This window comes from Drosophila elegans, unplaced genomic scaffold (assembly GCF_018152505.1).
Source record: "Drosophila elegans isolate 14027-0461.03 unplaced genomic scaffold, ASM1815250v1 contig_208, whole genome shotgun sequence".
Lineage (NCBI taxonomy): Eukaryota > Metazoa > Arthropoda > Insecta > Diptera > Drosophilidae > Drosophila > Drosophila elegans.
The window spans coordinates 10,813,833-10,827,948 of NW_024545578.1; the positions used below are offsets into that span (position 1 = coordinate 10,813,833).

General features: G+C 43.6%; 1 protein-coding gene across 5 annotated transcripts; it reads left to right on the top strand.

Moving 5' to 3' along the window:
• Positions 1–257: 257 nt before the first annotated feature.
• LOC108146776 (2-oxoglutarate dehydrogenase, mitochondrial) lies at positions 258–13,434 on the top strand. 5 transcript variants are annotated; one of them, XM_017272920.1, is made up of 12 exons: positions 258–322; positions 4,051–4,168; positions 4,234–4,371; positions 4,815–4,994; positions 5,699–5,828; positions 7,592–7,670; positions 7,737–8,148; positions 8,207–9,075; positions 9,137–10,031; positions 10,093–10,247; positions 11,371–11,670; positions 12,708–13,434. In XM_017272920.1, the coding sequence occupies exons 2-12, from the start codon at positions 4,073–4,075 to the stop codon at positions 12,805–12,807; spliced, it is 3,354 nt and encodes a 1,117-aa protein (XP_017128409.1). In that variant the 5' UTR covers positions 258–322; positions 4,051–4,072; the 3' UTR covers positions 12,808–13,434. The 5 variants fall into 5 exon arrangements, with proteins under 5 accessions (XP_017128409.1, XP_017128408.1, XP_017128410.1 ...); XM_017272919.2 differs by lacking the exon at positions 258–322 and adding an exon at positions 2,254–2,376; XM_017272921.2 differs by lacking the exons at positions 258–322; positions 5,699–5,828 and adding exons at positions 2,254–2,376; positions 6,715–6,817.
• The last annotated feature ends 682 nt before the right edge of the window (positions 13,435–14,116 follow it).

Below are 14,116 nucleotides of genomic sequence, written 5' to 3' on the forward strand. Positions count from 1 at the left end.
TCGTCACAAACATAAAGGTGCGCGCACAATTAGTGGGACCATTCACTAATACCATTACAACTTTTTATACTTACCAAGCGTCATGAGAGTGTTTATATTTATTGTCATTTGTTTTGATCAAAAAGAAAAAGAAAAGCAAAAGATTTCGCCTCAAAAATATCTTTCAAACAGCTGGTAAAACTTTGTGGAGTACCCCATATATATTTTAGGTACGTTTATTTAATAAAATGGTATTAAAAGTTTATTTGTGGTAGCCGGGCGGTATATTCTTTCAACTGTCACAACGGTCACACTGCGTCCCAGCAAAAGTTTTTGTAAAAACGTAAATATTTCAAGTTTTACCTAATTTTAAGCAAACGAAGTGCGGTAAAATTGCAAAAAGTGTTCTGTTTAATGAGCGATCAAGTGATAGTACTAACATTGCCGGAAAACTTGTGTTTCGCGCGATTTTCTCTTGCCCCACATTCGAGCCCCGCTTTTCAATCATGTGGAATTCCAGGAACAACCACCAGCGCTTCCACGATCAATATTATATGTTGTGTTGTTCCCCTTTCAATTCGCTGGGAGTTGAACGCATTAAATGAGGACTGTTCAAGATTTTTCTTCGAGTTAAATTCAAGGACTGTTCTTATTATATAATGCGAAAAGTGCAGGTGGGCGATTCGGCTGGGGAAAAGCGCTTGCGCCGGCTGCACGAAAGAAAAGTGAAATTTCGCAATGCAAAACAAGCGAGGCGACGTCACATGTGATTTTGTAAAATTAACTTGGCGCATTGATGACGCAATAAACCGAGTGCCGCGTGTGCTTTTTCTCCGACCGCCAAATGAATCATCAATCAAAAAAAAAAGCAAAAACGCGAGGGAAGCGCGCGGTCGCATTGTCTGGGGAAGCACAGCTACAGACAAATGTGGAACACTCACCACAACCTATCATAAGCCAGCTGTGAAGGCCCCAGATCGGGAATAGTAACCCCATAGTAATTTCCCGCCTCCTTACCCCACGCTCTTGGCCCACTCTTCTTCTTTCTGGGGGCTCGTCTAGGGTTTTCAATGGAATGCAGTTGCAGACTGGTTTTTGGACCGGCTAAGCAAGGTCCCCAACCTTATCGATTGCGTTTTTCTTACCTTTGCAATACCCTTTTGTTGGCTATCATAATGTGAGAGTTAAAACTGTTGACTAGCTTCCTTAATATTAATATAAAATACGTGTCATGTATTTTTTTTGATTGAGTTTTAAAAAGCAACTAATACTTGTTGGTATGATAAACCTAAAATACAATATTTCTTAAAAGCCGTATACCATTATCGTGCAAAGAAGCAAATATATTATCTGCAGAACTCATATATGATTTTAATGTATTTTAAAAATATGCTACCCAATAATTCATTGCTTGACTAACTAGTTAAGGAATTGATTTACACATTCTAATGCAATTTAAACTAGTCAACACATAAAAATAACAGCTGTCAATTAAAAGGGTGTTCAAAGATTCGGTGTTTTCCAGTTTCGCACCAGCTTTCAAGGTAAATGGTTAAATTAATGTGACTCGTGTGTGAACTTGAAACTTTATTGATTAGCGGAAAGGTAATCGATACACACGCACATATTCACTTGCACTTGGCCTGACCTGTTCGGTACACAGTAAAAAAAATAAATTAAAAAATATTCCAAAGATATATTTTTCATATAAAAAAGAATAAATATTCTTTGATGAAAGGCATAAACTGATTGCTTAGTGCTTTTTTTATAAAACTTTTATTTATTTAATAAATATATATATTTCATAATTCTTCGATATTATGTGACAAACAAGATATGTGAATGTATTTTGAATACTAGCCTCCTCGTTTTCCACCTCTTTTACTCTCTAATTTACCTCCTCTCTCTTTTTCGGCTGTGTGGGCGGCATTTTTTCAAACAGTCAGCCGGCTGACGATCGGACTTTGGGATTGTTGTAAACAAATTCGGGCTATAAATACGCAAGACATGGGCCAAAAACGGGAGGACAGGCAGTTAGATAAGCGGAGGAAGTACGGCCGATAGGTACCTGAGTGTTATCAGCGCTCGCGATCGAAGACCAAACCCCCTTTTGTCCGAAGATAAAGATACAACGCTGAGTTGTCATGTGCCCGCCGCTTTGTGTTTTTTTTATCACACACTCTGTTTTCCTTCCAATTTACCGCCCCGCCAACCCCCCTCCCCGCTCGTCGCTCGGTTCGTGAGGAGCAAATTCGATTTCTAAATTTTTTATATTTCACTCTCGAAGGCGGTCGCTTTTGTATATTCGCTTCAGTCGACGCGCAGCACTCAGCACGAACAAACGTTTGCCGCGTATCTGTCAGATACGGATACGAGTACGACGAGTACATATATTCGGTTGGTTTTTCGTTTTCGGTTTATGGTTTTTGGAGCAATCGCACGCAGTATATGCGTATATATGTATATACGGTGGTTTTGTTCCACCGCAGTGCAGTGTATATTTATTGTCGGATTCCACTTGCCATGGGAAATAATTTAAATGGATTTTTCCAGTCATGCTCCAAATTGGAACTGCAAAGCTCGCCGAGCGAACTTTTTCACACTAATTAGCTCAATCCATCTGGGCATTCTAATATTTATCTGCTCTCACGCGAGTCTCCGTCTTTTTTGCACTTATGTAATGTGTTTTCGTAACAGCGGCAGCGACGTCGACCAGAATATAATTGGGGGGAAAGCAGTATGGGAAAAGCGACAGCACAAAACAAGCAAACAGATAAATAACACTGAAAGAAACTGTCACGCTGCTCAATTGAATTATCTGTTGTGGGCTGTAACTGTAGCTGCATCTGTAACTATTACAAAACCGAAAAGCCAAAGTGCTGCACTTTCAAATACTTAACTTTGACCGCCACAAACCGGTTAGCCGCTTCAATTGTTTTCCTTTTCTTTTTTTTTTCTCATGTCTGGGGGCCAGTAGTGTTTTGTAATCATTTAATTTGGATCGTCTGGCCAGCATGCGTTTGTCGATAAGACATGTGACCTGGCCACGCCTTCCTTGCCCCCATCGGTTCCCGTTCCGAAATTCAATTTGTGTATTTAATTTTTTGCACGACTTGGCTTTAGATAGTGATTCAATTACGACATACGCACGCGCAGCTCTATCGCCCATAATTAGATTACTAATTTGACTAACTCTGGAAGTGCTGGCGTGGCATGGACAGTATTGGAGGCCGGTTTACCTTACCGATCTTATCAATCAGTGAAGCAAATGCGTCTAGACTCTAGAGGCTTCTGCGTTTAGTCATGATCTGCAGGAATTTATTACTCCAATCCCCGGGACACTCACACTTGACGTTTAAACGTTATCTGGGCAAACTCGTTTCGGGCCAAAAACCCAGGTGAATGCTCATCGTGATTCGGAGATGGCAAACAAAAGCCCAGGGCAAATATTCACAACTGATTAAAAGTTGGGAAACGAATAAACTGCGCAAAAAGCAGCTGGCTGCCTTCTCTTTCTCCCTATTCAAACCCCATTTCACCATTCTATTTTTTTGGGGGCCAAAGTATCTTCGCCATTTCTTGGCGGATTATCAAAAAGACGAGCGGACTGAGTCCGAAACCAGCAAACGCTAGTTTGACGTCATCGCGGGAATCAGCAGGCCGACGGCATCACGTGTGCTATTCATTTTGCCAAGCGATCCCCCGTTCTCAGCGGTCTACTTCTAGTCTGGCTCTAGACGTGTGTAATTTCTACAGAAAAACACTGGTTTTGTGTGTCAATTTCATAACTGGCCTGCGCTTGCCTGGCAACAAGTTCGAATTATTCGGTTGATCGGTGACACAGTTAAAAACCCAGAACTTGGCCATGACGTAAAAACTTCTAGGCTATCTAATCGCACTTACACAGCAGCCGCGGGTCAGGGGATCGGTGTTTAGTGGGTGGTGCTATCTTCTACGTGGCTTGTTTGTCAACAAAGGCGCCGTCGATTAATCAGTAGCTAGTGATATAATAGTCCGCTGATAAGATCGCCACTAAAGATTGTCTCTCCGTTTTGTTTCGTTTCATTTTAGTTCTATTTTGTAAAGCTACAAAATGCATAGAGCACACACAGCCTTCAGTCTGGCCTTGTCGCCGATGGCGCGAAAGAACTTCGCCACATGGCTGCTCAAGAGCAGCAGCAGTCAGCAGGTGAGTAAATTATGAAACTCCAGGGGAGACCAGGCCCATTAATAAACCCCCCAAATCTCTGGTAGATGGCCAAGGCAACTGCAGCGGCCGCTGTGCGGACCTACAACTCCGCGGCTGCCGAACCTTTTGCCAACGGCAGCACCGCCTCCTACGTGGAGGAGATGTACAACGCCTGGCTGAGGGATCCCACTTCAGTGCATACTGTAAGTATTGCTTAATTCAGGAAATAATTTCAGCAGAAATCGAAGCAGTATTTCAGTCGACTTAAAACCAGTTCCCGGAAGAGGAATTTATTTTTGTACCGGAAATATATTCCTCCTCATCGTAAAAGTCGACAAATGTACTAAAATAGGTTGTGTGTTAAGGAAATCAGTTATTGTTAAACAAATTTCCTTAAAGATTATATAAACTGAACAAAAAAATTAATATTTCTGGGCTTAAAAATATGTAAGTCTTATCAAAAGAAAAAACTGGTTTCTAAACTTTTTCGGTTCCCCTTCGGTTGTTTTAAAAACGTTTTCTTAATGTTCGATAATGTACCAGTAAAGTTAGTACCTATGATCGATTTTCGGTAGAAATAGATGAAGTTTCAAATGATTTTATAAGTTTAGAGCTACACCTAATGAATATCGCTTTTCTTTTTCAGTCCTGGGATGCGTACTTCCGCAGCAACAGCTACGTCAGCCCGCCGAACTTGGCGCCGGTTCAGGCTAATACTCTGCCGCTGACCGCCTTCAACTTTGGAGGAGCCGTCGCCGGCGCTGCGCCCGACTCCAAGACCATCGACGACCATCTGGCCGTACAGGCCATCATCAGGAGCTACCAGGTAGGTCGGCTCGTGCTGGATCGCCTCTCTTGGTTCCCAGTCGAACGGTGGAGATTGCAGCCGCAGCCATCGCGGATCGTATTCCTATTCGTATTCGTTGGCGCTTTTTGTTTCGTTCTCCTAGGTTCACTTAATGTTTATGTTTAGATTATGATTATTAGAGTTGCGATTGCCCCCGTTTTGTGTGTTCATATTTGTGCATTTCCCGGGACCAGTTCATTCCAATTCCAGTACTCATGGTAGACTAGAAAATACGTCTTTGACTTTCCCACACCATCCACAATTTCCATAGAGTTAGACACTCACTCCTTCATGAGTAGTTTGGTTTTCTGTTTTTAATCACATCCATTCCGGCTCACCAAGTAGAAATTGTTTGGGGGGGATTGGTCATATTCGTTTGCACCATTTCTCATAAGTTATTTAAGATTTTGATAAATTCAACATATCAGCAGTTTACTGGAGATTTTCTAATTTTATTGCCAGAGAAGGAGTTTCAATTTTTATTTGCACACAAAATAGAGTTATGGTAAATTAATGCCCGTTGATTTGTAGCTGATTTCCACTGTTTGAGTTACTAAAGCCATATGATAACTTCCCGGCGTATGCATATAACTTGATATACCTAAGTCCTATGATCTACCCTGTACACCTCTTTACATATAATCAACCAATCTATCTACGATATGTACGTACCATATATATAGTCACGTGGTCATTTGGCATCTGATCTGGATCCGATGGGAATTTTGACTCGCGAAAAAACCGTCTGCAAGGATGGGCTAGCACGTCGTGCTAACGAAGATGTGCTCAGGCAGCATTCTGGGTTTTTGTTTGGTAAATTCTTTTTACAGAACTCTCTCATCTAACCCCTAGCCGCACCACTCAACCCCAAACCCCCTGTTGCACCATCCCGCTACCACCCACTCGCCCACCTAGAAACTAAGTTAAAAACACCCAAAACATACGCAATTGGTTGTGAAAATAACTCGTGCTTAAAGTGCCATTTAACAGCCGAAGAATGTTAAATGAAATTCGGAGTTGATGAGGAGGGGACACAGAGCCCTTGGTAGAGGATTAAGTTAGCGTTTTCCGTTCAGCTCTAGGTCTGTAAGATTTCCTTCAGTAAGTAACCTTTGGTGTTTGGCTTTCTCGAAGTTCCTGTTCCTATCTTTCCGTTAAGGTTTATAGTTAAGCATCCACTTTACTCTCTATCTACCTATCTCTCGGCACCCCACCATATATCTCTGTTTTGTGCATTGCGTTCCACCGATCCTCGATTAAACCACGCATTCGAAAACATTGCCATCCACCGATCATTGTCTACTGATCCTGTCGAAGCTTTTAGTGTTTGCTTTATTTTGTGTTTGTGCGCTGAGGACTTGTATCTGTTTTTGTTTAAGCCATATCTATTCTATAATTTTAATTGATTATTTTCTTTTCCTTTATTTTTATATAACTGCTTCCTAACCTAAATGTAACCAACAATCGAAAAACACAAACTGCAATCGAAACTCAAACCAAAATCGCCAATCGTCTCGAACAATGTTTAATTCCAACAAAAAATTCCAAATTCTCTCTCTTTGTATTATGTGTGTGTTGTGAAAACCTAAACAAAATCGAAACCAAACCAAACCGAATCCAAATTCAAAAAACATTGTTAATACTACCACCAACACAACCACCACAACTACCAACCAACATCCCAATACTGACACGTTAGATTCGAGGACATAATATTGCTCACCTCGATCCACTCGAAATTAATACACCAGAATTGCCTGGCAACTCCTCGACGAAAACCATTTACGCTAATTTCAGTTTTGGTAAGTAAATTCGGCGTTGGTCGTAACACCTGGCGATTTGCCCAGGACACACACAGATTGAGTTCCTTAACCCTTGATTTGTAAATACCTTAAGACCTTAAAACCGAATCATGATATTGTGTTAGTGACGTTCTCTGTCTTTCACCCGCACACACGATCCTTGGCATTAAAATCGAATATCAAACCCAACCAACCACACAAACGTATCCAATGATATATAGAACCAAGTAAATATGCGCTATATATTGCCAATAACTTTGTGTTACATTGTTTCCACATTTCTGCCTCATTAGTTTAATTGTTGTTATTTGGATGTCGTGCCAATAAGTAAAAATATTTTATTCTCATATAATCTCACCATTTCGATTGTGTCAAAAATAGATTGCATGATTGTTTTGTTTTTCACAAGCGAAACGCAGGCAAAATCGATTGATAAGCCCCAACTAGACCGATTGCAAATGAAATGATTAACGGGTCCATTAGAGAAAAATATTTCAGTTATCACCGATAGTATGTAATGCATGTGCAATAAAATGTTCAAATGCAGAACCAGTTAAGAACCGCGATCAGCATGCGAGCATCCGAACCCATTTGAAACTGTGTTCTCTGTACGAACATCCCCGAATAGAAGCAACCAAAATCATTACACTCCGAATTTCAAACCAACATTTGCCGCCTACAGTTTACTAACCTCAACACTTTGACCCAACCACTCAGTATCCCTTACTAAAGTCTTAACCCATTGTTTCAAACCAATCGCATAAAAAAAAACAGGCGAGCAGGACATGGAGCGGCAGTTCAAGTTGCCCAGCACCACCTTCATTGGAGGCGATGAGGCCTCTCTGCCCCTCAAGTAAGTAACTCAAGATGGGTTTTATCAAAAACACCTTATTTACTGGCCATGTTTCACCACCTTTAGGGAAATCCTGAACCGCCTGGAGAATGTCTACTGCAACAAGATTGGAGTGGAGTTCATGTTCATCAACTCCCTGGAGCAGTGCAACTGGATCCGCAAGCGTTTCGAGACACCCGGCGTCCTGAACTTCTCGCCCGAGGAGAAGCGTCTGATCCTGGCCCGTTTGACCCGTGCCACCGGCTTCGAGGCCTTCCTGGCCAAGAAGTACTCCTCCGAGAAGCGTTTCGGACTGGAGGGTTGCGAGATCATGATCCCGGCCCTCAAGGAGATCATCGATGTGTCCACCGAGCTGGGCGTGGAGTCGGTCATCATGGGCATGCCCCATCGTGGACGCCTCAACACTCTGGCCAATGTGTGCCGCAAGCCCTTGAACCAGATCTTCACCCAGTTTGCTGGTCTGGAGGCTGCTGACGATGTGAGTTTTATTTGTTGTAAATTCCTTAACAAGATTTCTTAATGCGTTTGTATTCCAGGGTTCTGGTGATGTCAAATACCATTTGGGTACCTACATCGAGCGCCTTAACCGCGTGACAAACAAGAACATCCGCCTGGCTGTGGTGGCCAACCCGTCCCATCTGGAGGCCGTGGATCCCGTGGTGCAGGGCAAGACCCGCGCCGAGCAGTTCTACCGCGGCGACCAGGAGGGCAAGAAGGTCATGTCCATTCTGATCCACGGAGATGCCGCCTTCTGCGGCCAGGGCGTTGTCTACGAGACGATGCATCTGTCGGACCTGCCCGACTACACCACCCACGGCACCATCCATGTGGTGGCCAACAACCAGATCGGCTTCACCACCGATCCCCGTTTCTCGAGGTCCTCCCCCTACTGCACGGACGTGGCTCGCGTGGTCAACGCCCCCATTTTCCACGTCAACGCCGACGATCCGGAGGCAGTGATGCATGTGTGCAAGGTGGCTGCCGAGTGGCGTGCCACCTTCCACAAGGATTGTGTCATTGATTTGGTCGGCTATCGTCGCAACGGACACAACGAGATCGACGAGCCCATGTTTACGCAGCCCTTGATGTACCAGAAGATCCGCAAGCATAAGAACTGCCTGGATCTGTATGCCGACAAGCTGATCGCCGAGGGCACCGTCACCGCCGAGGAGGTCAAGTCGGTGGCCGCCAAGTACGAGAACATCTGCGAGGAGGCCTTCGCGCTGGCCAAGACCGAGACGCACGTCAAGTACAAGGACTGGCTGGACTCGCCCTGGTCCGGCTTCTTCGAGGGCAAGGACCCCCTGAAGGTGGCGCCCACTGGAGTCAAGGAGGAGACCCTCATCCACATCGGCAACCGCTTCTCGTCGCCGCCCCCGAATGCCGCCGAATTCGTGATCCACAAGTAAGTCAAAGCAAGCACTAGCAATTATATAAATACTAATTGATTATTTAACCTTTTCCAGGGGTCTGATGCGCGTGTTGGCCGCCCGCAAGGCGATGGTGGACGAGAAGGTGGCCGACTGGGCTCTGGGCGAGGCCATGGCCTTCGGCTCGCTGCTGAAGGAGGGCATTCACGTGCGCCTCTCTGGGCAGGATGTGGAGCGCGGTACCTTCTCGCACCGGCACCACGTGCTGCACCACCAGCTGGTGGACAAGGCCACCTACAACTCGCTGCAGCACATGTACCCGGATCAGGCGCCCTACTCCGTCTCGAACAGTTCACTGTCGGAGTACGCAGTGCTGGGCTTCGAGCACGGCTACTCGATGACCAATCCCAATGCCCTGGTGCTGTGGGAGGCCCAGTTCGGTGACTTCAGCAACACGGCCCAATCGATCATCGATCAGTTCATCTCCAGCGGCCAGTCCAAGTGGGTGCGCCAGTCGGGCCTGGTTATGCTGCTGCCGCACGGCATGGAGGGCATGGGCCCCGAGCACTCCTCGTGCCGCGTGGAACGCTTCCTCCAGATGAGCAGCGACGATCCCGACTACTTCCCCCCGGAGTCCGATGAGTTCGGCGTGCGGCAGCTGCACGACATCAACTGGATCGTGGCCAACTGCTCGACGCCCGCCAACTACTATCACATCCTGCGCCGCCAGATCGCCCTGCCCTTCCGCAAGCCCCTGATCCTGTGCACGCCCAAGTCGCTGCTGCGCCACCCGGAGGCCAAGAGTCCCTTCAGCGAGATGAGCGAGGGCAGCGAGTTCCAGCGCATCATCCCCGACAACGGACCCGCCGGCGACAATGCCAGCAACGTGAAGAAGGTCGTCTTCTGCTCGGGCCGCGTCTACTACGATCTGACCAAGACGCGCGCGGAAAAGAAGCTGGAGAGCGACATCGCCATTGTGCGCGTGGAGCAGGTGAGTCTTTCTGGCTTTATTTCTCTACTGGACATCTACTAACTTATATTTTGTACCCCAGATCTCTCCCTTCCCCTTCGATCTGGTCAAGGAGCAGGCCAATCTGTACAAGAACGCCGAGCTGGTTTGGGCCCAGGAGGAGCACAAGAACCAGGGCAGCTGGACCTACGTGCAGCCGCGCTTCCTCACCGCCCTGAACCACAGCCGCGATATCAGGTAGGTGCCAGGGCAGGGCTATAGTTAAGCGGTCAGCAAATACCCATCCGCCTGAAAGAGGAGCACTCCAACCACGTCCCGATTCTTCTCTCAGGCTCCAGTTCTTCTCCAGTCGCGGTTTTTCTATGTCTCTTCACTGGAGTGCACTATACTCATCGTGCACTGTATCTATTTTTTACTTTGATACTCTGAATATTTTACTCCTTTGCTATTGTTTCACTACTTTTGCATTAACCTATCATTTGATTTGAATTTCTTCTCATAACTCATTGCTTTCGTTGTATCTTTAAGCTCCTATAGCCGTATAATAGCCACTTGATTTAAATATTTCTGGTTATTTTATGAATATACCATGCTAGGCCCGAACTTCTATACTGTTAGTAGTTAATTTCACAAACTTTTGTATTATTTCATTTCTTTTTGTTCACTATCTCAATTGATAAGCTAGTGACGTACGGCTATGGCTAATTTTAATTTATTTCTAGCTTCCTCTCACCCCTCACATGCCTTCTAGCTGCGGTTATTATCACGCTCCCACCTTTATCTATCTATATATATCTTTCCTATTAGCTAGTCTTAGACCCTTGAAGTGATAAAACACCTTCAACACAAACACCACACAGACAGTCAGTCATTGAACGGATATCCGCTTCTGACTTACATTTTCGTTTGGATGAGCATGTCCAGCACCGCAAAAGAAGACAAATTCACTGACTCACCACGAATATAAAAATCACTGAATCACTGAAATTTGTATCGCCGAAATTCTCCAAGCGAGTCCATCAGCAAATTGGCTTCATCCATCCGATACCTCATTCTACTCATTATTACTTTGCATGGCTTCTTATTTATGATTTCGTTTAATCTCTGAGTTATCTTTCTTTACTAATCGATACTTGTGAAAGACGAGCAAACCAGTTGTGTTATTTTGAAAATCCCATAATCCCAAAATCCCAAATTCCCATCCACCCGTTGTGTAAATATATGGCAAAACTTGAAAGAACAAAAATTTGAAAAATTCGAAACTACCCAAGAAAACGAAAAGAAAAAAGCAACCAAAAACAAATCCTTTCTCTCTTTCTCTCTCTCTCTCTCTCTCTCTGTGTATGTGTTATTGTTACAGCCAAAGCGATGAGCAATCCTCCTCCACCAATACTACCACTACTACTGATCATACTAATCAAGTATCCGCCACCGGTTCCGATCCTAACTCCGATCCAAAGTCGCAACCCTGGCTGAGTCGCATGTTCGCCGCCTCGAACTCGAACGGCGGCGATCCTAAGGATCCGGCGGTGACCCTAGGCGGTGACTTTAATGCCGCCAAGCACTTTGATTTAAAGAACGTACGACACGATTTCAATAGGCCCGCGGGCATCGCTGCCGCTCCGGGCGCACGTATAGCGAAATCCGGACGGAAAATTAGGTGAGAGGGCAGGGCCAGAAGCTCAGCTCCGCTACGATGCGCGCGATCAATGAACTCTATATATCTACAATTAATATATCTAATCAACCTATCTACTACTACTACTACTACTACCCACTACTATCTGCAATATAACTATCCTACCAACCGGAAATTAACTCTCAGTTCCGTTAACTCCTCATTTGTCCCCTTTGTTTCCTTTTTATTCGTTTCCTCGATTGCGATTCTGATTCTGATTTCTGTTGTTTGGCATGATGTTTGTTCCATGGTCTAGCGCCTCATGGTTCCCCGATAAGAAAACAATACACTAAACCCTACTACTCTTAACTCCAGCTATCAGCTATCTAACCCTCTAACCCTAGAGCACTTTTACTTACTTTTCAGCCCAAAGTTTTTGTTTGCACCTCGCGCGTTTCGAAAGTTTTGCATTTGTTTTTGATACGATTCCCCTATTTTGTTGGTTGTTTGTTCGCAAGTCCCTGTCGTAAAAAAAAGAGATAACCACAGTTAACCCCGACATCCGTACTGCTTCATTGTAATCCTGATCGTCCTGTCGCCTGTTTTTGAATCTGTATGTTTGTCCAAAGTATTGTTCATATACCACGCAAACGTACTACAAAACAGTTCTTAGCGCTTATAGGCAGACATCTCATACTTATATCATCCTAATATAGGCAATTTGCTGTTCAACGAAGCTTGAGAATTTTTGATAACAATCCAAATGATTCTACATTGGAGAGTCCACTTCTTATGGGTCCATTTCAATGTTTGGGTTCGGTGTGGTTTCCCTTTGCACTCCACTCTCGACTTAAGATCTCTTTCCATTTTAATCCATTTATATTTAATACCCTGCGCCTGCTTAATCCTCATTTCATTGAACATTTGCCATAACTGTGCTAAAACCAAACCAGAGCAACTAGACTAAAGTTTAGTGCACGTGTCTAACCAAAGAAATCGATTACCGAATGTTGTGTGAACTCACCGCCCGCTATCTCAAGTACGCCCAGCTAATCCTTAATTTTTTGCACTTTCCACAGCTACGTTGGTCGCGCCTGCGGAGCTTCCACCGCCACCGGATCCAAGGCCCAGCACATCCGTGAGCTGAATGCGCTGCTCAACGATGCGATTTCGACCTAAGGAGGTGTAGACTCGATGGTGAAGAGAAGGATTGGAGACGATGAATATTAATTATGATTATATTTTGTATTGAAACGTATGCAGACTCTTTGATACGATTTTTTGCTGACGAAATTGTTAAGAGCATTGTGTGAAAGTAATGAAATGTTAAATATTAGTTTAGTGAAATTACAAGAGCAAACGGCAACCAAGTAACAAATAACAAATAACACGAAATGTTTAGTGTTTAGTAAACAATCAAACCAAGAAACAAAACAAAAACAAAAATACAACCACTCACAGCAAGTCTTTAATGCAAACTTTAGAGTCAAGATCTAGTAAATAGCAAAATCTATGCGCATATATATATATTTGGAGTGCTGAGAGCCCGCATAGAAGGATCACTAACTTTCAGAATGAATAAAACCCTTTCTAATTTTATTTCCTATTCATATGTTTAATATTTATTTTATTGTATTATAATATAATTAAACTATCTCAAGCCAAGCGAAAGGGCTCTGCAGGCCACTATTTTGACACCTTCGATCGTTCGCTGGCCAAGAAATCATTTAGTGTTTTTGTTTGCCTAAGTTACACATTTTTGTTTAAATAAATGAACAAGTATAATACTTAACAATGACAAACCAACAGAGCTGTGCTTTAGTTCATCGCCGATTGAGGAGGCACTATCAGGGATATAGATCGCGTTTTGTATACGCCCAAGAAATCGAACTGGAATGCTTTGATTACGATTCTCAACAACTTGTGTTTGGAATTAAGCAAAGCGTTTTTAACTTATTTTGAAGACTCTTTATGGAGCGCATCTAAATGCAGATTAAACGCTTTAATTGTTTTTGATCCACGGACGGAGTCCGATCAGGACCCTCTCAAAATATTTACAAAACAAAATATATATATATTTAAAATTAATATCGCACTTTGTCTCGCACCAATATAAAATATTGAACTGTAGAGTGATAAAACTAAAGAAAAGGCAGGCAGTTATGCAAATTTTCGAAGTAAAACAAAAAGAAACGTAACTATTTTACAAACAAAAAGAGAGAACATTACGAGAGAGTATGTGTGTGCGACATTGTCGAAAATTTAACTTTAACTCTAAATTTTAAAGTTACTAACAAAAAATAAATCACAACTTTGCACCAAGTAAGTAAGTAGCATGTTAAAATCAAATATTACGCATGGCAAAGAGTTTTCAAGAGCCCTGATAAGAAAAGAGTTTGAAATGAATGTAAAATGTGGAAATAAACACGATTGGAAAGCAAATATACAATTTACTATATAAAGCATGGTACACAACGTCTTTTATTAA